Genomic DNA, 24,856 nt, shown 5'->3' with positions numbered 1-24,856 from the left:
ATACAAAGCTTGCCCACATTGCAAACAACTGCAGCCATACAAAGCAAAAGTTGCAGCAAAGAGATGCAACTTTCAAAATAAAAAAAATGAATGGAAGGAGTCGGTCAAGAAAAACAACAACAGGACAGTTGTTCTCAATAGCAGCCATGTGTTGGTAAGGTTAGGTCAAAGTTCAGGATTCTAATAGGAATTTATGAAGTTAAGTCAATTAACACAGTAAAGTTTAACAGTCAGTTGCCATGTTTCCATGTAATTGTCAAGCGAACTTATGAAATGTTTCAAAAAAGTATAAAATATCAATCAGGTGTATTTCTATCAACTGGGTTGGAGGGAATTAATTAAGATCCCACGAGGGGATCACCCCTTAGATGGGACCTCGGCACTATGGGGGCCATTACCATCCTCACACCTTCCAGAGGCTGAGCCATGATCAGAAAGACTCAGGGTCTCAAGCAACACCGCCCAAGCGGTTTCCCATACACCACATTTCCCACGCCGCATGTCGGATGAGGATTTAGTGCTGGGCTCTTTGCTCGCTGCTACTGAGGGTTTCCTGGTTAGTTTCTTTTCCCCCACTTAGTAATGTTTTGACTGCGTAAACAGCTGATCAGTGATGTGACTTAACTGTTCTTCATGTCAGAACTTGTACAAAGCTGTTACCATGTTCCATTCAGCACATTAATTCTTTTTCGAAAAAGACAAAAATCACCTCAAGCGACCGTAAAATGTTTCTGCTAAATTGAGGACGTTTTTTCCCCAAATTTAGATGGAAACATGGCTGGTGAAACATGTTGTATAGTAATGAATCCCTTGATATGAGTTGTACATTTAATATGACCATTAAACCATTAAAATTGTCATGAAATTAATATTTAAATTAAATTATTGTATTCGGTGCATGTTTTGTTTTTTATTTAATAATGTTTTTATTTCAGCTTGACAAACTTGCTGCCCTCGATTTTTTCCCAATACTACTTTTGGGTAAGAAATGCAAAGGAAGTTTGGTGGCCGATGTCATCCTAGGAGGGGACTATATTTTGGATCCTGATTTGCTTCAGAGGGTTAAAGTTATGTATGAAGCTGTGCTAAAGAGTAAGTCTTTTTTTTTTACAAAAAGAAGCTCTGGATTAATCTGAAAATACTGGTAATCCTAAGGAACACAAAGGAATGTGAACCCACAAGTATCATTTTCTTTATTTTTCTATTGATGCATGAGCATTACTTTCAGCCATAATAGGATGAATCAGCATGTGATCACCCAATTGTTTTCTTTAGCAGTTAAGCCAAGTCAACAAGCTAGATAAAAAGTAGGCAGAAAATCTTGAATGTTCTGATCAGACATTAAGAGACAGCATTACCTTGACTGGGAACTCGATGACTATATTTGTTGATATAGACTGTAGATAATTAATTTTACATTTAAATCATAACAACACCTGTAATGTAGAAATAAATTACTGTAAATAGTAGCCTGTTATCATCACTCACCCGCAGGTCCTCTTCCTTGTGTTTCCATAATTATTCATAGGCTATATGGAATAAAGTGGCACTGAGATTGAGGCAAACTGTTTAATTTTTCTTGTGTGTGATGTTTGTCTTGTCTGCAAGTTCATTTTCAAAGACAGAAGAAGGCCACAAGTAGCACAGAAACTACTCACCCTCCCAAAGCCACTGCCACTGAGACCAACGTCACTCCAGAAGCCACTGAGACCAACGTCACTCCAGAAGCCACTGAGACCAACGTCACTCCAGAAGCCACTGAGACCAACGTCACTCCAGAAGCCACTGAGACCAACGTCACTCCAGAAGCCACTGAGACCACCGTCACTCCAGAAGCCACTGAGACCACCGTCACTCCAGAAGCCACTGAGACCAACGTCACTCCAGAAGCCACTGAGACCAACGTCATTCCAGAAGCCACTGAGACCACCGTCACTCCAGAAGCCACTGAGACCACGGTCACTCCAGAAGCCACTGAGACCACCGTCATTCCAGAAGCCACTGAGACCACCGTCATTCCAGAAGCCACTGAGACCACCGTCATTCCAGAAGCCACTGAGACCAACGTCACTCCAGAAGCCACTGAGACCACCGTCACTCCAGAAGCCACTGAGACCAACGTCACTCCAGAAGCCACTGAGACCAACGTCACTCCAGAAGCCACTGAGACCAACGTCACTCCAGAAGCCACTGAGACCAACGTCACTCCAGAAGCCACTGAGACCAACGTCACTCCAGAAGCCACTGAGACCACCGTCACTCCAGAAGCCACTGAGACCACCGTCACTCCAGAAGCCACTGAGACCACCGTCATTCCAGAAGCCACTGAGACCACCGTCATTCCAGAAGCCACTGAGACCACCGTCATTCCAGAAGCCACTGAGACCACCGTCATTCCAGAAGCCACTGAGACCACCGTCATTCCAGAAGCCACTGAGACCAACGTCACTCCAGAAGCCACTGAGACCACCGTCACTCCAGAAGCCACTGAGACCACCGTCATTCCAGAAGCCACTGAGACCACCGTCATTCCAGAAGCCACTGAGACCAACGTCATTCCAGAAGCCACTGAGACCACCGTCATTCCAGAAGCCACTGAGACCACCGTCATTCCAGAAGCCACTGAGACCACCGTCATTCCAGAAGCCACTGAGGCCGTCACTCCAGAAGCCACTGAGACCACCGTCATTCCAGAAGCCACTGAGACCACAGGCTCATCAAAAGCCACAAGACCCCGGAGCCAGAAGGCAAAAAAAAGACAAAGTGAAGTATATTTCTTTAATAGTCAGTAATGTGTTATTAGAACTATGTTAATACTTATGTAAGAACTATGTTTTTTAATACACTACCAGTCAAAATTTTGAACCCACCTACTCATCCAAGAGAATGGGAAAGCGTTGCCAAACCTTTGACAGATATTGTACATTCTAAATTAGTAATAACTTACTGTATTTATATATTAAGCATAGCATCAGTTCTGGCAGGTCACATTAGTCAGGCTCGAATCAGCTGATCTACGTCTACCTATAGGAATACGACGCCCATTACTGTATACAGTACATATATAAGCTCCTTCAGTATTATCAGCAGCTGTCACGTTTCTCAGGAGCGAATTACCCTGCTCCATCCCCAGCTCCACCTCTCGTCAGTCATTATAGCATTCAGATTACCCCTGAATCAGACTTAATTTCTCTTAAATATATTGTACATTAAAATAAATTACTGATATCTGCAATACATTTATTTTGGTTCTGTTTTGTTTACCCTACGCTGGGTTATCACTGCTTTTATGATTGTATGCTAGGCTGCATGGATGCGTAGGGAGTTCTTGTCCAGAACAGAACCATACCACCAATCAAAACTATATGCTAACTGTCAATCATATTTGATGATAGTGCTCTTGACAGAAATAGTGTTTAATAAAATTTGATATCTTGTATATTTTTAATACAGATCCAGTCCAACAGAGGGTAGCCAGCAATATGAAGCCAAAAAAAAAGTGTTAAGTACATTTTCTTTATTTAAAATGATATGATGTATCAACTACACATTGATTCTGCCATCACAGTTAGGTATTGTCTATACTGGTATATTGGTATACTTATTTCAATGTTATATTGACTATCTTTCAGATGAGTGTCCAGAATGCTGTTGGAGAGTGAGGCAAAACAACTTTGACTACTCCAAGGTTTTGAAAAGAAGAGTGAGAGAGGTTTGTCTTTCTAAAGTATTTAAAACGCTCTTGCTTTATATCAATGTACTCGCACTCACTCATTATTAATATTTAAATTATTTTTGATTCTACAATGAATGAACAATGAACCTGTGTCCACAAAAGCATTTTTTCACGCGACTGGCATATTTGCACACGCCGCTGAGTTTCTTTTTCACGCTGATGCAAAGAGCATTCGTGGTTTTTTTACCAGTCGCCAAGAGTTGAAGAATGTTCAATTTTGGGTCAAATGCAGTGCTCATCACTGTAACTTTTTACCCAGCTGTCCAATCACAGTTGAGGAGGCGCGGGACTAATAACACACAACCACCACACTCTGCTCGTACAAAGTCAACAGATGACAGCAACAAGCATAATAATGGAACAAAATAATTTTAAACTAGAGCCAGAGCAAATACTTTATAATTTATCGACAATTTTGTATAGAAACAACACAGAAACAAACAATCTGTGAAATGAGATAACTAGTAACACTTTCGCGGATATTTAACATAATAACAACAAGCAAAGCACTGCCAAAACACTCTCAAGCACTCACACTCACGCACTTATCAGCTGGCTAAATGGTTTGGTGGACACACAGCCTAAGACTAAAAATATCTGCAGTGTTTGAGCACTTGATTCGACAACTAGATGTTTTGAAGACTGGATTTAGTGTTCATGGAGTGAGCACTAATGTCACCATTTTTACAAACAAGATACATACAAAGTTTACTTTACAATAACAGAAAATAATTTGGCTGTATGTATTGCTCACATGATGTAGAACGCTATCCGAACAATACTTTGGTTAACATCAAATATGTAGAAAAAGTCTTAAATAAATCAAGGTATTATGTAGTAGGTTTTAAATGTTTAGGTAGGTCTTATTTATGTTGAAATTTATTTCATGGTATTTTTTGTAGTTCTTTGTTGTCTGTCTGACCAATATAAAACCTACAATTGCACACACAGTTCTGTAAATTAATGTACTTTTCAAGTAATTATTTGACTTTGGTTTTCCTTCAGAGCTTCATACTTTTTTGCAAGTAAATAGGTCTTACATTTCCTTCACAATGGTCTTCAAAAATGTGTTACAAATTTTACATTTTACTTAATGAAACTTGCAGAAACCCTGAAAACATTAATGCATAGATAAATATGGATAACTCTTTGGATATGTTATTAATGTAATGTCAACATGAATAGAAACTGTCACAAGGTTTTCATGTAATTTTCTAGATCCCTCTAGACCCCTAAGACAGTATATGATACTGTACTGTACCACTTTGAAACACAATCTTACAGCAGTAAATGTTATTTTTAAATGTTATTACATGTTAAAGCTACGCTGTATAACTTTTTAAGATGATTCTTAGCAAAAAACAGTTTGCATGACTTGTGCCAAGACAAACGTTGCTGGATATTGAGTTGTGATAGATTTTTTTTTTATGTTTATTCTATAGGGAACAGAGGAGGTCCTCATTTGTTGGGTTCCATGCAAGACCTGGTAGGTGTACTAATGTACAGTTTATTAAATACACAACATTTTAAACATTAACAATGTCGACAGTTACTAAAATGTTTGAACATTTTTTTAATAGTTATATTTCATAAAATGATATATCATTTTGCTAGCCTGAATTAAGTTACTCATTAAATCTTTACTCAGAACATTGTCTCTTTACAGTGGGACCAAATGGAAAGACTCCTGGGAGCCCTCCTCCCTTCTTGAATAATGAATTACATTTTTATTTTTATTTTGTATTTTCTTTTATAATGAATAAAATAACTACAAACATAAACAAAGTTATTGACTTGTTATTCATTGCCTAAATTGCATATGCTATATAGAGTACACACAGATCTTTATAAATAACCTAATTAAAAATCCTCTGTTTATTGTCAGTTTTGTTTGAATAACTGTTATATCTACGTCTGTACGTCTGTTATGTTCTCACGTGTTTGTCTGTGTATGTAGTTATATATGTACTGTCTATATATTGGTTGTAAGCAGGATTTCTTGTAACTTGGTGGATGGGTAGGACATGGTACAGGAAGAAACCTATTATATTTTGTGGCTGTTAAAATTTTAGATTAATAAAATTTGATGTAGTTGGAGATATTTGCTCTACTTTATGACTTTAATGTTCAGGTTTGTGTCTTTCTGTCCAGATGACATTGAGCGGAGAACATCATGATGGTGCTGGTTCCACCCCAGGGCAGGAAGTAGAACAGTAGTTGGCATGCCGTGTAGATGTACTATCGTTATCTGCCTCTGTAATTGGATAGAAGACCAGTAGTAGTTGTCTTTTGATCTATTATTCATTGGCAATGCAATAATTATGCATTCAAAGCATCAAATTGATTTAATATTGGCATATAATTATAAATAGATTTAAATACATTAGAAAGAGAACTGTTTCAATTTCCAAGAAACAAATGTTACTTGTTTTACACAAGCTCAACAGGATTAAACAAAATAACCTGTATTATGAAAATCAGGTGATCAGAGAACAAATATAAAATAATGGTTCATACACTAATAATAATTATCTTGTCTTTTTAGACTTCTAAAGCTATACAGATCCACTTTGGGAACTGGAAACCCTTAAAGCTCACCTTCACCTGGAAATCAGAGAATGGGTATATGGTAAGAAAATTCTGAAAATTATATCTGACACAAAAATAGTTTTGTGTTTATTATAAAGGTTGACCCCTGTGATAATCTTTTTGTCATATGTCATATGTTATTCTGCTGTAGTAATCACAAATTAAATGCTTGTCTATTACAATTTCACAAGCTCTAGCACCAAAATTTTTATAGTCACTTGTATGATATTTTAGAATAATTTTCATGAAGGTGGATTTTCTTTTGACAAGTAACGATAATGATTAAAAGTTTATTTTGATGTTACTAATTCAGCACTGAATAATATTTGTAGATATTTGGAATTGTCATGTTTTTCGGGGCTTTGACTGCTGTGTGATGATGTGTCATGTTTTTCTTTCTGTTTTTCCTTGCAATTCGTCTACAGGTCTCGGTGACTTGACAGAGGATGCTACCTATGGGCTCAACAGTCTCATCAATCGGAGGTCACTCAGAAGTCAACACAGACAGACTGTAAATGCAAACAGCAGTATAGGCGCTTTCGATTACATTGAGGACAGGACCAGTGCACTGAAGATGTGTACTAAATAAACCTGCCTTGCTTTTATATCAAACAGCGCTTTTTATGAAGGGATTTACAGTATAAGGGAATTTTCATCAGAAACCCAACTGTTAGAAAATAGTGCACTTTGATTTTTACATTTCAAACCAAAGCTACTAAGTGTTTTCACCCATAGCTTAGAGATAATAAAGAGCCACATATCTTCAGGAAAGTATTGACAATATAAATAATGGCACTTTGCTAAAAAGTTCAGATTATGTATTGTTATTAGAAACAAGGACAACATACTAACTGTGGGTAAAGGTATTTTCCTTTCCAGCACTTTTATACAATGTCAATTATATCTTAAAAGTTTTTAAGATATATTTACCTGCCTTAATTCTTAAATTCAAAACTCAAAAATGAAAGAAGATATCAGCAAAAACTGAAATTGTACTATTCTTATGAATATTTGCATTTATTTGTCTCTTATTTTTCTGACAACAAAAACAGAAAAGCTGCTGTTTCTCCTGACTGACATCACCAAGTAGCGGATTAATAATGTTAAAAGTAATTTTGCATGTTATTACAATGCATTACCGGTATTTTGCTTTAAATAAATCATTGTTATTTTTTGCATGTAAAAAATCTGATGAAGTACAATAATTACAATGTACTTTACTTCAATATTTCCATATTATACTTTGTGTATGTATGTAAGCTATGTATGCAATATGTATATACTGTTTGTAGTTTCAGCATACTTGTTAGTGAACACCATCAAATCGATATTAAACCATACATGTTTTTCTGTTATGCTTTCCATATCGCATCATCTAAATGTACATCAATATAGTCATAAATCATATCCACTTTAGCTGACATTCTGTAAAACTGTATGGAGAAATATCTTTCTTTGTCTTGATGCATACATATGTGCAATACTGTAATAAAAACAATTATGTTTTTTGCTTGTTGAATGAACTTCCCATTAAAGTACCATTTGGACACATAATTGGTTTATTCTTTAGACAAATGCAGATATTCACAAGTTCAGGACTTGTGTTTTCAAGTGCAAAAACACTTAAATAGTGGCTATTTTACTTAGGTGTGGTACATACATATGTGCACTACTGTAATAAACACAACTGTGATAGCATTACCTGTTGTGTGAACTTCCAGTACCATTTGAACACATAATTGGCTGACACATAATTGACTGACTCTAGACGAGTGCAGATGCTCACAAGTTCATGGCTCATGCAAAAACACTTAATAGTGGCTATTTTACTTGGGTGTGGTACATACATATGTGCACTACTGTAATAAACACAACTGTGATAGCATTACCTGTTGTGTGAACTTCCAGTACCATTTGAACACATAATTGGCTGACACATAATTGACTGACTCTAGACGAATGCAGATGCTCACACGTTCATGGCTCATGAAAAAACACTTAAATAGTGCATATTTTACTTAGGTGTGGTACATACATATGTGCACTACTGTAATAAACACAACTGTGATAGCATTACCTGTTGTGTGAACTTCCAGTACCATTTGAACACATAATTGGCTGACACATAACTGACTGACTCTAGACGAGTGCAGATGCTCACAAGTTCATGGCTCATGCAAAAACACTTAATAGTGGCTATTTTACTTGGGTGTGGTACATACATATGTGCACTACTGTAATAAACACAACTGTGATAGCATTACCTGTTGTGTGAACTTCCAGTACCATTTGAACACATAATTGGCTGACACATAATTGACTGACTCTAGACGAATGCAGATGCTCACAAGTTCATGGCTCATGAAAAAACACTTAAATAGTGCATATTTTACTTAGGTGTGGTACATACATATGTGCATTACTGTAATAAACACAACTGTGATAGCATTACCTGTTGTGTGAACTTCCAGTACCATTTGAACACATAATTGGCTGACACATACATAATTGACTGACTCTAGACGAGTGCAGATGCTCACAAGTTCATGGCTCATGAAAAAACACTTAATAGTGGCTATTTTACTTAGGTGTGGTACATACATATGTGCACTACTGTAATAAACACAACTGTGATAGCATTACCTGTTGTGTGAACTTCCAGTACCATTTGAACACATAATTGGCTGACACATAATTGACTGACTCTAGACGAGTGCAGATGCTCACAAGTTCATGGCTCATGCAAAAACACTTAATAGTGGCTATTTTACTTGGGTGTGGTACATACATATGTGCACTACTGTAATAAACACAACTGTGATAGCATTACCTGTTGTGTGAACTTCCAGTACCATTTGAACACATAATTGGCTGACACATAATTGACTGACTCTAGACGAATGCAGATGCTCACAAGTTCATGGCTCATGAAAAAACACTTAAATAGTGCATATTTTACTTAGGTGTGGTACATATATATGTGCACTACTGTAATAAACACAACTGTGATAGCATTACCTGTTGTGTGAACTTCCAGTACCATTTGAACACATAATTGGCTGACACATAACTGACTGACTCTAGACGAGTGCAGATGCTCACAAGTTCATGGCTCATGCAAAAACACTTAATAGTGGCTATTTTACTTGGGTGTGGTACATACATATGTGCACTACTGTAATAAACACAACTGTGATAGCATTACCTGTTGTGTGAACTTCCAGTATCATTTGAACACATAATTGGCTGACACATAATTGACTGACTCTAGACGAATGCAGATGCTCACAAGTTCATGGCTCATGAAAAAACACTTAAATAGTGCATATTTTACTTAGGTGTGGTACATACATATGTGCATTACTGTAATAAACACAACTGTGATAGCATTACCTGTTGTGTGAACTTCCAGTACCATTTGAACACATAATTGGCTGACACATACATAATTGACTGACTCTAGACGAGTGCAGATGCTCACAAGTTCATGGCTCATGAAAAAACACTTAATAGTGGCTATTTTACTTAGGTGTGGTACATACATATGTGCACTACTGTAATAAACACAACTGTGATAGCATTACCTGTTGTGTGAACTTCCAGTACCATTTGAACACATAATTGGCTGACACATAATTGACTGACTCTAGACGAGTGCAGATGCTCACAAGTTCATGGCTCATGCAAAAACACTTAATAGTGGATATTTTACTTAGGTGTGGTACATACATACTGTATGTGGACTACTGTAATAAACACAACTGTGATAGCATTACCTGTTGTGTGAACTTCCAGTACCATTTGAACACATAATTGGCTGACACATAATTGACTGACTCTAGATGAATAAAGATGCTCACAAGTTCTTGGCTCATGCAAAAACATTTAAATTGTGCATATTTTACTAGGGCGTGGTACATACATATGTACACTACTGTAATAAATACAATTTTGATGACATTGCCTGTGGGGTTGGAGGTTGGGCCTCCAAATGCCTCACTGAAACTATGGCTGGGTCAGGGCTGTGTCCATGAAATGTTGAAATTAAAGCTTTATGTAGGACTAACCCAAATACATTGTTGAAAATGTCTTGGCCTGGAGAATAATATATGCCAGTATGAAGATGAGAAATGGGTCCTGTTTTGAAATATTGACCTCTGAACTGTGACCTCAGCACATGTTGAAAGCCTTGTCATTCAGGAAGAGAAGGGGCTACAGACATGGGACCAATTGTTGTAAAGAGCCCTTCACTTTAGCTATGTGACTATACTCTTGTGGATAGAGTCACTAAAAGGGGGTGCAGTAAATTATGGTCAAAATTTATTTTCACCTATTCAGCAGTTACATATTTAAAATATTATCACACAAATGCTATTAACATCCACTTATATCCCTAGGTGTACTGTTAATTAATTGTTTATAACTTCCAATTCTAAGTAATAGGTTATATTGATTTAAACTACAATTCCCTATAGCAGCGCAATGCGGCCTGATACAAATTTGCGCCATTTTTGTAGTTCTTCCAGTTAGCAAAGTATTGCTGTAAATAAGGTTGCAAAAAGAAACATCTACGGAATATATCAACCATATAGTACAGACGAAGACGTACTTACACTGTATTTAGATGATCTATGTTAAGAAAAAGTTATATTGTTAGTTTATTTCAGATATTTTGGAGCACCACAGCTCGTCTTGCTGGCAAAATAGGGGTTTAAAGTCAGAATAAAGGTTTTACTGCAGCCGAAGTCTATTTTGTCAATGTAGAAAATATGTGGTGAACAAATGTGTACAACAACAAATTATAACCAAAACTGAAATAATGATGATAATTATTTTACTAAAGAAATTAAGAATCAGTCAGACAGAGATTGAAAATTCAGATTCAAGGTTTTATTATTTACAATGGGGAGAGCTAACTTGAGCTACTCGGTCAGGAAACCAGTTTGTGCAGTGGAGAAGAGAGAATCTATAATTCATCATCCGTAGAGGCATCTGTGGAGACATTCTCATATGGGTCTTCATCATCTTCTTCAACAACGGATCCACCATTCCCATTTACTACTATTTGGGAGTAGGTTTCTTTCACAGCTACCATGTCTGTTTTGATCTCCTCACATTTTTGGAGGACAGCACTGTGCAGGCCATGGTAAGCTTGACCAGACAGTCCTGAAGGGTAGCCTAAAAATCAAATTGGAAAAAAAAAAAAAAAAAAAAAAAAAAAAAAAACAATTAACCAAAACATCAATATTGCAGTTTGTATCATCTGCAAGCAGTTAAATATAACTATATGAAGTAAACAGAATTAAGAAATTAGTACTCACTCTGTGTGGCCAGGTCATCTGCTAGTACATTAGCCTGGTCCTTCAAGGCCCTGCAGGTTCTTGTAAGATGAGTCCAATGTTGTTTCATTTCCTCTAAAAGTATAGCCTCTTCCTCAATCAGTCTCTCCAGCTGCATCACCTTGTCAAAAACCTTCTTCTTCATGCCTAAGGAAGTGTCAGGTTCTATCAAGACAAATGACAAATTGAATTAACCACCATATTAAAATACTACCTCTTATTGCCTTTTTGAGAGTAAAATCCAATAATGGTACAATTCTTTGTCCCTACAACATAGGCAACAAGTGATTGGTGTTGAATCTACAGTGTGAAAAAAAAAGGGCGAGCCACCTTGACACATTAATCTGAGGAATGGCGAGTTGGCAAAAACAAAACGGTTTAAAAATAAAATGATTATAGTCTGTTCCAAAACAAATAAAAAACACATGTTGGGCCTCTTTCCTTTGAAAGTCGGAGTTTAATGAGTTAATCTTTTAAATGAAGATTCACTAAAACTATTAATGTCAAACTTTACAAACCAGAATCCCAAGGCCAGATAGGGCTTTCTGCTGCCAGAAGGTCTTCAACTGAATCTACAGATTCTGTGGTGGTTGGAAGATCATTGTATTGGGATATGGCATTAAACAGCTTTTTCTTATCCTCTCTAATCCGTCTTCGGATCTTGTGTCGCTGTTTGTTACGGTCTGCAGAAAAAACAAATAATTTTAAGGAGGATATGCATAATGTTTGGTCACTGTGCTAATGGACATCCAAAAGGCTCCTTACAAATTATGTTATAAAGCGCACATATCATCGGCGACTAAAAATACAATTGTACAATATTTTGACTACACCTCTGGTTAATTTAACCATAATAAATAACCTGGAATGTGGCCTGGAATGTTCAAGTAATGGAGGGAGTTGGGTGATGGTAACACTGGACATATAGGAAGGCAGGACTGTTCACTCAATGTAGAAAGGTTATGTAGTGGCTTAAGTGCACAGTGTAGATGGAAGACTTTGTTCATTGTTAAGATATGATCAAATTTAAATTACTTAGATACAGCTATAGATCTCACATTTTAAAATGAACTCCACAAGTACATGAAGGCATGGAGGCTACTTACCGGTTACTCGATACAGATCCCTCTTTTTCTGCTGGATGCCCAAGAATAGGCCTTCAATCAGATGTTGCAACGCCACTGGATCATCTGTTCTGAAGTCATCTGGTGCTGTAAAGTATTTATGAAGGTATTTGATCAGTATCATGCATTTTCTGTGCTATCAAAAATAGAACAACTATACTATTTCTATAAAACACCTTATACATTAAATATGGTAAAAGGAGGATTCAATAAGAAGAATGTAGTAGGAACACATGTAAAAACAAAAAGGACATCTACAAATGTTCTGCCAAAGAATCTGAAATTTTTTTTTCTGTTTGCTAATTTTTCAAGGGTGAGTAAGTATTATAAATTTGAGGGAGAAAGCTACATCAAGTTCAATTATTAACTTAGCATTTCGAGCCATTTCTTCGTTGATTTTCACTTTTGTTGTTGCATGGTTTCTTAGTGAGGTTCTCCTACTGCTGTGCGGAGTATTTCACAAGTAAAAAAATAAATAAATAAAAATAAACACATTTATCTATCTATAGAAAAAAGTACATACTTACTGTCAACTGCCCACTGTCTCACATCAGTGACCCACTGTTGCAGTTCCTCATCAGAACTTTGCGTGCACTTCTTTATAGCCGCAATGTCTTTCTTGACTTCCTTTGTCTTTTGGATAGTCTCAAAAGAATAATTAATGGAAAGTCACAAAAACCTTCAGGAATACTGAAAGTATTAGATACTTGGTATGTACAACTTATAAGTGGACTTTAGACAAATGAAATTTAACCTTCATTGACGAAATCTTTATTTTTTTTACTTACCTTCAAGTACCGTGTAGACAAGTACTTGTGCAGGTTTCTTTTTTTGCGCTCATTCCATCCTCTGGCATGCAATGTGATCATATCTACTCGTGCTGTAATGATGAAGGCATAAATGTGCTTTTCAATTAGTGGTTAGTCACGGAGTATGTTGAATAAAAAAAAGAAAAAAAGAAAAGCTGTCTTAACAATACATGAGAACTGTAAAAAAGGACCACTCACCAGCCTTACTCATGTATTTTGTAGTTAGAGCCACACGGGACAAAAAGCTGTTCACTTGTTCAACTTCTTCACCAATTGTTGTGCCTGCCCCTGTTTGATTTTTGCCACCCCACTGCACCTACAGCATGCACACCAAATGTCCAAACTTAAAAATATCAAGTTCATGGATATCAAAATGGTTAAAGGCTTAGTTACCATATTGTTCAAGAATATACTTTTACCTCACATTTTGTAGAGTGCCCCTTTGCATGCATAACTGAGAGAAATGGCTTCATCTGAGTCAGGTTTTGCATTTCTGGGAATGCTTGAGCCACCTTTTGAAGATAGGGCCAATATCGACACATGATGTCAGTGCAGAAGAACTTGCAGTTTGTTTTTGTGGCCAGTTCCTTCTGCAGAAACAGAGGGTATGCAAATATCTCGCCCCTAAACATGTTCAACCCTCTAAGCAATATGCTGTGCCTGCAAACTGCCACCTCTAGGCCCTCTTCATCACATTTAGTGTTTGTCTTTTTAGAGGTCTCCCTGGCTGCAGCCCATGTTGATGTTCCACAGATGCCTTTTCCATGTACCTGTAACAGTGTCATATCAAATATATTCACAAACTAGAGCCTGATTCACCGTGTACAATCCCAAATCTTTTGACAAATATCTTACTGGGATGGTCTTCTCACGAACACAATCAACAAATGTTGCTACATCTTTGTCATTAGCCAGAAAAACTCCATCAAAAAATGGTTGTTCCTCTGTCCTACAGGAAGATAAAAAAAATAAAAAAAATAATACATTGCTATGTGTACTGTGCTAGACTAACTGAGACTTGTTACATCACATGTATATTGTTGCCCTCTTGTTGGTCTGATTGCTTCTATTGTTCTTCGGATGAAAGCGTCTGCTAAATTATTAAATGTAAATGTTATAATATACCCCTTTGTTTTGCTGAATCTGTATAGTTTTCTGTTTCCGTCTGCAGACACAGCAACTGTATCTGGGGTGCAAGCTGGGCAAGAGAAGTGATCAATGCCGCAGAGTTTTTCTCTTTTATGACGACAATATGTCCATTCAAGGAAAGCTTTTTGGAACACGTTGCCACAAATGTTACCACTCTGAAATTATAAAAATTTGAATACAGTGACATGCCAGTAAGATTTGCATAAATGCGAATTACTTTCCAAGTCTTACCCTTCCAAATTGTTGTGAGCGCTGTTGTAACATTTTCACAAATGCTTGTCTTGAAAGCCCAGGTGCAGTGATCTTCAGGTCCTCAAACGACGTGAAGAGGTCTACCTTGTATATGGTTTGAAACTCGACAGTGCCTGGCCAGTAACCACTAAACAACAGGTCAACCACCTCAGGTGTCCATGATGCAAGACAAGCTCTGCAATTCATCACTGGCAGGAAGACGTCATAGCGACCTGCAAAGATTTCAAAAGAAAATAAATAAGTAGTAAACACACTTTGGCTGTGTTTACTCTTGGCATTAACATGCGATCACCGTGATTTGCTCAAGCAGATCGGATAATATGCCAATCAGGACACGGTGTGTTTACACCTGTCCACATCAAGTGGCTTTTGTATCTGGATAACAGATTGGATCTCGCATTCCAGAAAAAAAAAAGAAAAAAGATTGCTTGTAGGTCTATTCTATTGGGTGCAGAGGCATTTCGGTTGAAACAAGCCCCATAATCACAGCCTAATGGAGCAATATCAGACTCATATTCTTACTAGAATCTCAATATGATGACGTCAGGCTAGGGTTCTGGAACTTTAGGGTGCGAAAGCAAACATTTCAGTATATTTGCGAATCTATGTATTTTGCACATATCTGTATTGAAAAACCACACAGCTATGTGCACCAATTCCTAGAGAGAGGAGGTGGAATAAAGACAGTGGGTGGGTCTTGGGTCTTGTGTGACGTCCACCTGTGAATCCAGAACCGATGGCTGTATTGCGTTTACATTACACTGAGATACGAGTCCTCGACTCCCTCTGAACCTGGACACACTGATCGGATAACATTGCCATCATAAATGCGTTTACACTTGTCTTTTCTATGTGTATGTGGACAACATCCGGATACAGGTCGCATGTTAATGCCAATTGTAAAGACAGCCGTTGATACTTTTCAGACATCAGTCAGCAGGTTAAGCCAATAGACAAATACAATACGAAATATTGCAAGTCATACCATTTATACAGATGAGCACAACAGATCGTCCAGCTACAACAGCCAGGTTTTGAGGGTCACAATCACAAATTTTGTCTGGTCGTGTAATGGGCAGCAGACACACTAGATGAAAGAAAAAATATATGAACTAAAATGAAAACATGTTTTTAAGCTTTCAAGTACTTCTTACCTTGTTCATATATGACATTTTGGCCACTGAGGTCCTGCACAGCAGTTGATGGTGGGAGAGGTTTATAGAATCCATCTATAAGAGTCTCTCGGTTGTGAAAAACAAGATGTTGATGTGTAGAAACATCACACTGGCCACAGTAACGGGGTTTCGGGAAACAGTCCTTGCACCTGATGACTGCTTGTTTCAAGCTGCAGTGATCACAAGGACCATAATGCACACAGTCTGAAGCAAGCAAACTGTCAAAGTTTTGGCCTTGCTTCCTCCCAGCGTTCTTCAGACAAGGTTTGCCTCAATGCCCAATCATGAGATGCTGCTGATCTGGGTTCATCACACTCCATTGCATTTTGGAGTTGCTGTAGTTGTAAATCTTGCAATAAAAAATAAAATTAGATTACAACTCCTTACCTGTTACAAGCTCGTAAACCAAGTGCACAAACTCACAAAACATTAAACAAGTAATATCTCAGATATTTGTACATTTAATATTTATCATAAAATGTTGGCACTTTTGTTCATTCAGAGGGACTTCGTGAAGACAGTGATACAGTTCCGATGGTTAAAAACATTTAAGGTAAACTTACCAATAATCTGTTGTGCATCTACATCTCCAAAATGTTGTTTGGAAGTTGAGGCTTCAGATGTGCTTGCAGTTTCTAGAATTATACAATTTTAATGCAGTATCTTGCATTCAAACAACAGAAAAGATGCAAATCAACATGAAATGGGATTACTTATAGGGAACAGAGAGGGGAACTCTTTTCGACTGTAGAGCAGCTCATATGAAAATGTATTTTACAAAATTACCGGTCTGTTAGTATAGACAGACTTCAGGGTATAAAGTCAAAGATATGCACTGTATTAATAGGCAATATTTTTTTAGCAAACAGTATTTGGTTGAACACATTAAATACAATAATCCTACATTAAATCAAAAACAATTGCTTACCGAGCTCAGCTTCTTGAGGGTTACTTGAAGAGACAATGGTTGAGGCAACTGGTTTTCCAGATCGGTCTAGAGAGAAGTAAACGGAAAAAATTATTTGATTTACACAATACTTATTGAAAAATCAAAGGATCTAAAACCTCAAACCATACCTTTCTTTGGTTTGCGCTTCTCTTTTTTTCCACCTAAGTTTAAGATCAATCTTTTTTCTTTTCTGTTTTTTAGGTGGTGTTTTGACCGCTTCCTCACTCTGTATTACTCAAACATAAGAGGTAGAACAATGACTCCGAACTATATACATTTTTAAGAAATAATAACATGATTCAGAATATCATTTATGGAAGTTGCAAAAAATACAAACAGTGGTATAGTAACAAATTCCAATGATCCATTTTCTTTTCCCACATTAGTGAAATACTGATTGATGCAGAAAGCATGCTACATAGTTTTATACAAAATAACTGCATCTCCTCCAAATCAGCCATTATTTCCTCAAGATCACAGTGTAATTCCTCCTCCATATTTTTCTCTGTAGGCTGATCAGATGACTCTCTCAGTCATTTATTTTTTAATACCTGAGGACCATAAAAAACAAAGTACACATAAAAACAAATGAAAATAAATGGGTAGTGGTTTGCAGAGGATTTCACATCCATGGTTAAGGTGGGAAACAACCTTGATGAGGTTTTCTTTCCCTACCCAGGCAATGCTTAAATAAATGTTTTCTATGCAAGGTAATTGGGTGCCGGTAATGCGTTGGTGATGCAAGTGTTTAAGGTCCGAAGCAGAGCAACCGCCTAGCATTAATCAACTCACCTGTCTGCGTTGTACTGAATGAGGCAGAGCGATAGTGAGATTACAGATGATCTTCAAATCTGTTAAAAAAAAGTTTTGAATTAATTTATGAAAACAATACATTTATAAGAAAATACAGGGTCAGTGACGATCTGAAAAAATAAATCAACGCAACTTATTTTAGTAAGAGAACTGTAACCAAATTGCTATATAAAACATAGAAATTCCAGGCAAAGTAGGCTCACAAAGCCAAGAGCAACATTTGTTAGAGGTGGTTGTGCTGCTGCAGGGAAAGTGGAAACATCGAACTACATTAAAGCTGCTACATTAAAATGCATGTACAATATATAAATAAATGTAGTAATACGCATTCATATGCAATTATGGCTATGGCACAAGTTGCTGCTGCATGGAAAGACTAACCTCCTGTTCCTTGATAGGCTAAAAAAAAATAAAAAACTTTACTCTTCTTCCTCTTTGATATGACTGGAACCTGCAAGCACATGTTAAATTGTTTGTTAATATAAGGCATTTGGCTACACGGAAATATAGTTTCTTAGTGTAAGAACAAAAAATATTAACACCATGTTGTGCATAAAAAAAGAAAAGAAAATACACGTTTGTACGCACAGTATTATGGCATCACGTACTTAATTGGTCGACAGCATAGACTGTATAAAAACATGGACGTAGTGTCAGTGACGTCACCCGTAGACACCTGAAGTGTGCAGAGAGGCCCGTCGCGACTCTCCCGGACAATCAAAAATGGGCAGAAAGGCGGGGGCTACTTGCTGAAGCCACGCCCACCCAGCGCGATGGCAGTGTCAACAGCGGCAATCCCCCAGTCACTCAAGTGGACACGCCCTTAATTATGCAGAACTTTACTTCTTAATATAATTTAAACGGATGAGTTATAAAAAAATTCACCCCCTTCACAGTTGTCATGAAGGGCAAAATTAGCTATTTTGGCCAAAATCATTTTTTGAACCAGGCTGTAAACATGTTTTTTTCTGCTGTAAAGTTGGGCATTTTAACATGGGGAGTCTATGGGACTGACTCCCTTTTTGCCGCCAACTCAAGCGGCCAGTCGATGAATTGCAGTTGTAGTCACTTCCTTATTGGCCTCGAGAAAGAGCGGGAGGTTGGCGCTCGAGCGACAGTTTCATGGGATCTGTAGTTCTATACGACACAGATTAAGCATTCAAAGTAATGCAATATCTCGCATTTATTTGCAAATATGGATGCGCTCCTAACTGGCGATATGATGATAGTGTGCCGGGGTTCTGAGGATGTAACTTATGCGATGGATGTAACTTTATGAACTTCAGCTAAATCACCCAGGCATTCGCCTGCATGTCCTACCGACGTCATAAGCACACACATGATTCTAACGTTACATTTACCATTAAAGCAAACATGATTCAGAAAAACAACACATATCACTAACATTTATCACAAAAATAACACCAGTTAACCAGTTTTAGGATAATGGGATATACTAGTGTACATACCTCTGCTCTTACTGTCGATCACAATGTCATGCAGTCCTTCTCTTTAGCGACCCCAGTGGACGTTTGTGTTTCAAAACTGTGGCAATACGTACCAGCTGGTACATATTTGTGGCGCTGCAAAAAAGTGTGCAGAGGTACGTATTTCCCATGAGACCAGGTTGGAAAAACCACAATCAATGCTAATAAAGGTGGAATAAAAACAAAAGAATAATGATAAAAGAATAATGCGGATAATGTGTCGTACCTGGCGGAGGTGTGAAAGACTCGTTTGGTGAGAACAATAGAATCATGAATGGGGAGTTTTGCAAAGCCAACACACATACAAAATACACAGAAGAGTTTACATATGAGATCTTACAGGGATGACAAGGGCCATAAATCAATCTGATTAGCCTTCTCTAAAAACACACATGACATGGCCTTAGAAAATATTTCATAAAATTCACAGTTTTACAGATAAGATTATGACATTTTTTATGAAGTTTTGGAAGACTTGTGGCCTTAGCTACACTGTGTTTTAAAACTCATTTCCTACATCAACAATTTTTTAAAAACATTTAAAACATGTTTTTAATATTTTTATTTTTGTTCTTATGTTTGAGCTTATATATCTCTATTATCATAACAGTCTGAGTGATTCTGATTCCTGAACAGTAAACTTTAAAGTGTCAGCTTTGTGAACAAAGGTTGATTATGTACAGTATTGTTCAAAATAATAGCAGTACAATGTGACTAACCAGAATAATCAAGGTTTTTCGTATATTTTTTTATTGCTACGTGGCAAACAAGTTACCAGTAGGTTCAGTAGATTCTCAGAAAACAAATGAGACCCAGCATTCATGATATGCACGCTCTTAAGGCTGTGCAATTGGGCAATTAGTTGAATTAGTTGAAAGGGGTGTGTTAAAAAAAATAGCAGTGTGGCATTCAATCACTGAGGTCATCAATTTTGTGAAGAAACAGGTGTGAATCAGGTGGCCCCTATTTAAGGATGAAGCCAACACTTGTTGAACATGCATTTGAAAGCTGAGGAAAATGGGTCGTTCAAGACATTGTTCAGAAGAACAGCGTACTTTGATTAAAAAGTTGATTAGAGAGGGGAAAACCTATAAAGAGGTGCAAAAAATGATAGGCTGTTCAGCTAAAATGATCTCCAATGCCTTAAAATGGAGAGCAAAACCAGAGAGACGTGGAAGAAAACGGAAGACAACCATCAAAATGGATAGAAGAATAACCATAATGGCAAAGGCTCAGCCAATGATCACCTCCAGGATGATCAAAGACAGTCTGGAGTTACCTGTAAGTACTGTGACAGTTAGAAGACGTCTGTGTGAAGCTAATCTATTTTCAAGAATCCCCCGCAAAGTCCCTCTGTTAAAAAAAAGGCATGTGCAGAAGAGGTTACAATTTGCCAAATAACACAACAACTGGCCTAAAGAGAAATGGAGGAACATTTTGTGGACTGATGAGAGTAAAATTGTTCTTTTTGGGTCCAAGGGCCACAGGCAGTTTGTGAGACGACCCCCAAACTCTGAATTCAAGCCACAGTACACAGTGAAGACAGTGAAGCATGGAGGTGCAAGCATCATGATATGGGCATGTTTCTCCTACTATGGTGTTGGGCCTATTTATCGCATACCAGGGATCATGGATCAGTTTGCATATGTTAAAATACTTGAAGAGGTCATGTTGCCCTATGCTGAAGAGGACATGCCCTTGAAATGGTTGTTTCAACAAGACAATGACCCAAAACACACTAGTAAACGGGCAAAGTCTTGGTTCCAAACCAACAAAATTAATGTTATGGAGTGGCCAGCCCAATCTCCAGACCTTAATCCAATTGAGAACTTGTGGGGTGATATCAAAAATGCTGTTTCTGAAGCAAAACCAAGAAATGTGAATGAATTGTGGAATGTTGTTAAAGAATCATGGAGTGGAATAACAGCTGAGAGGTGCCACAAGTTGGTTGACTCCATGCCACACAGATGTCAAGCAGTTTTAAAAAACTGTGGTCATACAACTAAATATTAGTTTAGTGATTCACAGGATTGCTAAATCCCAGAAAAAAAAAAATGTTTGTACAAAATAGTTTTGAGTTTGTACATTCAAAGGTAGACACTGCTATTTTTTTGAACACACCCCTTTCAACTAATTGCCCAATTGCACAGCCTTAAGAGCGTGCATATCATGAATGCTGGGTCTTGTTTGTTTTCTGAGAATCTACTGAACCTACTGGTAACTTGTTTGCCACGTAGCAATAAAAAATATACTAAAAACCTTGATTATTCTGGTTAGTCACATTGTACTGCTATTATTTTGAACAATACTGTATCTAGTCAGAAAGAATCATGAGCAGAAACCTTTTTTTTTTGGGAATGTAATTTCGGTCTCCATGCCAAAAAAGGGGGGTTACTAGTAAGGGGTTAAGCTGTTAACTTCTTTAATGTGGCTGACACTCCCTTTGAGTTAAAACAAACTAATATTCCAGAGTCATTCACTCAAACAGTACACTGACTGAACTGCTGTGAAGAGAGAACTGAAGATGAACACCGAGCCGAGCCAGATAACGAATGAAAGATTGACTCATTGTCAAGTCAAGAACCGGTTGCATCGGTTTTCAGATCACCAATAGTGATGGGAAGTTCGGTTCTTTTCCGCGAACCGGTTCTTTCGGACAGTTCGATTCAGTAAACCGGTTGAAGAAAATGGTTCACCGGTTCTTTTGCGCTCAATGTAATGACGTCATTTGCGATGATTGCCCTTGATTCAAGCCTTCGGTTTACCTGCACTCATAACATTAGCACAGAATTAGTTCAAAATCAATCACCAAAAGAACCAGTTCGGTTCAAACGCTCTGTGTGTCAGTCTGCTTCACGCTAAATCACGCATGCACAGTATCATCAGCTCCTCGGTTCACAAATCGGACGCGTCTGACAGAAACGGTGCTTCATTGTAGTTTTTCACACTAAAAAATGTTGGGTTAAAAATAACCCAACCTGTAACCCAACTATGGGTTGGTATAGCACCTTCCCATCTATTGGTCATTTCAACCCAACCCATTGGGTTAAAATCCTGTTGGGTTAAAAGTTACCCAACTGTTGAGTTAATTATTTATATTAATTAACATCAGTATTTTTTATTAAAAATGACTTAAAACAACCATATTTTGAAACTACTTTTGTTGTAAATTACAGATTTTATTTTAATATGCAAATAACACATTTACAAATATATTTTAAAATATTTTATTTAAATGTACAAGAATGTGTAAAAATACAAGTGACATTTTCAAGATGTACAAACGTGTCAATTCATATTCATATCAAAACACACAAATTTGCAAATACAGTTCACAGCTGTCGCCTAATGGTTAGAGAGTTGGACCTGTAACCAGAAAGTTGCAGGTTTGAGTTTCGGTGATGGCAGGAGTTGTAGATGGGAGGGAGTGAATGAACTGTTATCTCTTTCAACCTCAATACCCATGGCTGAAGTACCCTTGAGGGGCGGCTGCCGTCTGTGAGGGTGCGGAGGAGTCGGCGCCGTTCGCCAGGGGGCCTGTGCCTGCTGCCTCCGCGAAGGAATCCGGAGGGGCAGGGAACGGGGGACTCCTGCCGGCTGCCCAAAACCGGAGGAGCCGTCGCCGTCCACCGGGCGGCGGAGGAGTGTCGTGGCGTCCGCCGAGGGCCGTCCAGTGCCATCGCCAGGCACCGCGGACGAGATCACCCAGCTGGTGGAGGGCCGAGTAGCAGTGCGTCTGGGAACCGGAATTGTAATTTTTTTCCTCTCTCCCGTCTCTTGTCTCTGTCGCTCCTCCTTCCATCTCCTTTTCTCTCGCCTCGTCTGTCCTACCCCCAGGTTCCCGCAGGTCCCTGTGAGCGATCCCCCCCGGAGGGAGGGGAGTAGAGCGCAGTCTCGGGAGTACCCCCGGTCTGCGAGGGGCGATGGGGGTATGTGGCGAGTGGGGCGGGGCCGAGAGGCGTGGGAACGAGGAGTGAGGCCTGGTGTAGTGATTGGAGATGAGCTACACCTGCGCCCCACCGCCGGTATCGAGTCCCACGTAGGAAATGGAAGGATATAAAACTGGAGCGACTATAGTGAAGGACAAGAGAGGACCAGGCCTGGGCCATATTTTATGTTTTGGTTTTTACTTGCGCGCACCAGTCGTCCGCGAGGGGCTGGTGCGCTGTTTTGTGTTTATTTTTGTCATAAAAGTCTTTATTTGATTGTGCGCCGGTTCACGCCTCCTTCTTCCGGATGATTAGGAAGTTTTATCATTACAATAACATATAATAATAAAACAAAAAAATAATCATAAAATCAATATACTAGCTGCTGGACCTACTGATGATCAATAAAATAAAAAAGTTTTTTACTAATTACTAAATACAAAGTTTTTAAGGAGGAGACGGTGTGCAGAAGAAACTATTAAAGAATGTGTTCCAAAAACTCTCAAATGGGAGCAGAGGGCTGTAGGTAGTAGATGTCATATACAAAGAAAAGTTTGAAACACAGATCGATTGCTTGTAGTATCGTCTCCTGTTCCATCGCCTCCTCACACCTCCAAGCACCAGGATTCTGCCTTGTCTCATGATTCAAGTACAGCGCTAATTAGTGCCAACCTTAAAAAAAAAACAAAGTTCAGTTAACATGCATTGTGATGATATTTCATTGATACACTCAATTTACAAATGAGTGAATTTAAACAAGTTAAAAGCAAAAGCGAATTTGCATTGGTTAAAGTGATAATTCACGCAAAAAAGAAAATTCTATCATCATTTTTAATTTTTCTAAATATCTTCTTAGAACGATTTGTATTGTACAACGTGTATATTATACAAAATAAATAAAGGTGACTTGACTACACAGGACACTGTAATATTAAGTTTTTTACTTACAGGTTGAATGTCAATGAAGGACTGCTTCACTTCCGTGTATGATGTGCACACCATTTTTCCATTTGTGTGGTATGGTGCAGATGGCAGGAAGGGTTTTACAGACAATTTCTGCATGAAGACCTTTAAATGACAAAAGTACAGAGAAAGCACAAGTAAAAAAAAAAAAAAAAGATTCATAATCAGGCAGGCTGCTGGTGATGTCCGCGCTGAGTTGCTGACTGGACCGTTAAAATTTTAACGGAGTGAAGCGGAAAACATATTTAACCCAACAGTTGGGATATAACTAAAAATAACCCAATGACGAAAAATAAAATGACCCAACAAATTTTAAGATAACCCAAAACATTGACCCAATATGTGTAACCCAACGGTTAAGTAAAAAAAAAAACAACCCAACGTTTTTTACTGTGTACGATGCAGTGTTTTGAACATGCTCACAACAGACCTGGAATGCTGAATAAAGTTGTAGTTTTTGCTAATTTTGGACCAAAATGTATTTTCAATGCTTCAAAAAATTATAACTGACCCTCTGTTGTCACATGGGCTACTTTGATTAT

The 24,856-nt window shown here is 37.9% G+C and overlaps 2 protein-coding genes and 2 long non-coding RNA genes across 4 annotated transcripts in view; 1 reads left to right on the top strand and 3 right to left on the bottom strand.

Annotated features, from left to right (window-relative positions):
• The window catches only part of LOC127957121 (coagulation factor V-like), a 6,341-nt gene extending 820 nt beyond the window's left edge, over window positions 1–5,521 (top strand). Inside the window, exons 1-7 of the mRNA XM_052555509.1 lie at window positions 1–154; window positions 936–1,092; window positions 1,609–2,763; window positions 3,454–3,501; window positions 3,633–3,712; window positions 5,179–5,222; window positions 5,403–5,521. The exon at window positions 1–154 is cut by the window's left edge and continues 820 nt beyond it. Of these exons, the coding sequence (XP_052411469.1) occupies window positions 1–154; window positions 936–1,092; window positions 1,609–2,763; window positions 3,454–3,501; window positions 3,633–3,712; window positions 5,179–5,222; window positions 5,403–5,451 (1,687 nt within the window). The 3' untranslated portion in view covers window positions 5,452–5,521. The remainder of the gene's footprint in view (window positions 155–935; window positions 1,093–1,608; window positions 2,764–3,453; window positions 3,502–3,632; window positions 3,713–5,178; window positions 5,223–5,402) is intronic.
• Window positions 5,522–8,336: 2,815 nt separating this feature from the next.
• LOC127957191 (uncharacterized) lies at window positions 8,337–10,321 on the bottom strand. Its single transcript, XR_008153732.1, has 3 exons — window positions 10,102–10,321; window positions 9,017–9,155; window positions 8,337–8,454 (listed from the first exon to the last, which is right to left on the bottom strand). It is a non-coding gene; the product is annotated as an uncharacterized LOC127957191 (long non-coding RNA).
• An 872-nt stretch (window positions 10,322–11,193) lies between these two features.
• On the bottom strand, window positions 11,194–16,305 carry LOC127957070 (uncharacterized). The gene is made up of 13 exons (XM_052555430.1): window positions 16,153–16,305; window positions 15,984–16,085; window positions 14,978–15,210; window positions 14,723–14,901; window positions 14,453–14,546; window positions 14,017–14,367; window positions 13,796–13,913; window positions 13,577–13,668; window positions 13,316–13,433; window positions 12,771–12,875; window positions 12,183–12,347; window positions 11,647–11,829; window positions 11,194–11,503 (listed from the first exon to the last, which is right to left on the bottom strand). Exons 3-13 carry the CDS (start codon window positions 15,182–15,184, stop codon window positions 11,292–11,294), a joined length of 1,824 nt encoding a protein of 607 aa, XP_052411390.1. The 5' UTR covers window positions 15,185–15,210; window positions 15,984–16,085; window positions 16,153–16,305; the 3' UTR covers window positions 11,194–11,291.
• A 1,016-nt stretch (window positions 16,306–17,321) lies between these two features.
• On the bottom strand, window positions 17,322–19,562 carry LOC127958758 (uncharacterized). Its single transcript, XR_008154149.1, has 4 exons — window positions 19,405–19,562; window positions 18,317–18,386; window positions 17,915–17,973; window positions 17,322–17,673 (listed from the first exon to the last, which is right to left on the bottom strand). It is a non-coding gene; the product is annotated as an uncharacterized LOC127958758 (long non-coding RNA).
• Window positions 19,563–24,856: the final 5,294 nt, after the last annotated feature.

This window comes from Carassius gibelio, chromosome B5, assembly GCF_023724105.1.
Source record: "Carassius gibelio isolate Cgi1373 ecotype wild population from Czech Republic chromosome B5, carGib1.2-hapl.c, whole genome shotgun sequence".
Taxonomy (NCBI): Eukaryota; Metazoa; Chordata; class Actinopteri; order Cypriniformes; family Cyprinidae; genus Carassius; species Carassius gibelio.
The sequence above is the reverse complement of the archived record's forward strand: the minus strand, read 5'-3'. Positions and strand labels throughout refer to the sequence as shown.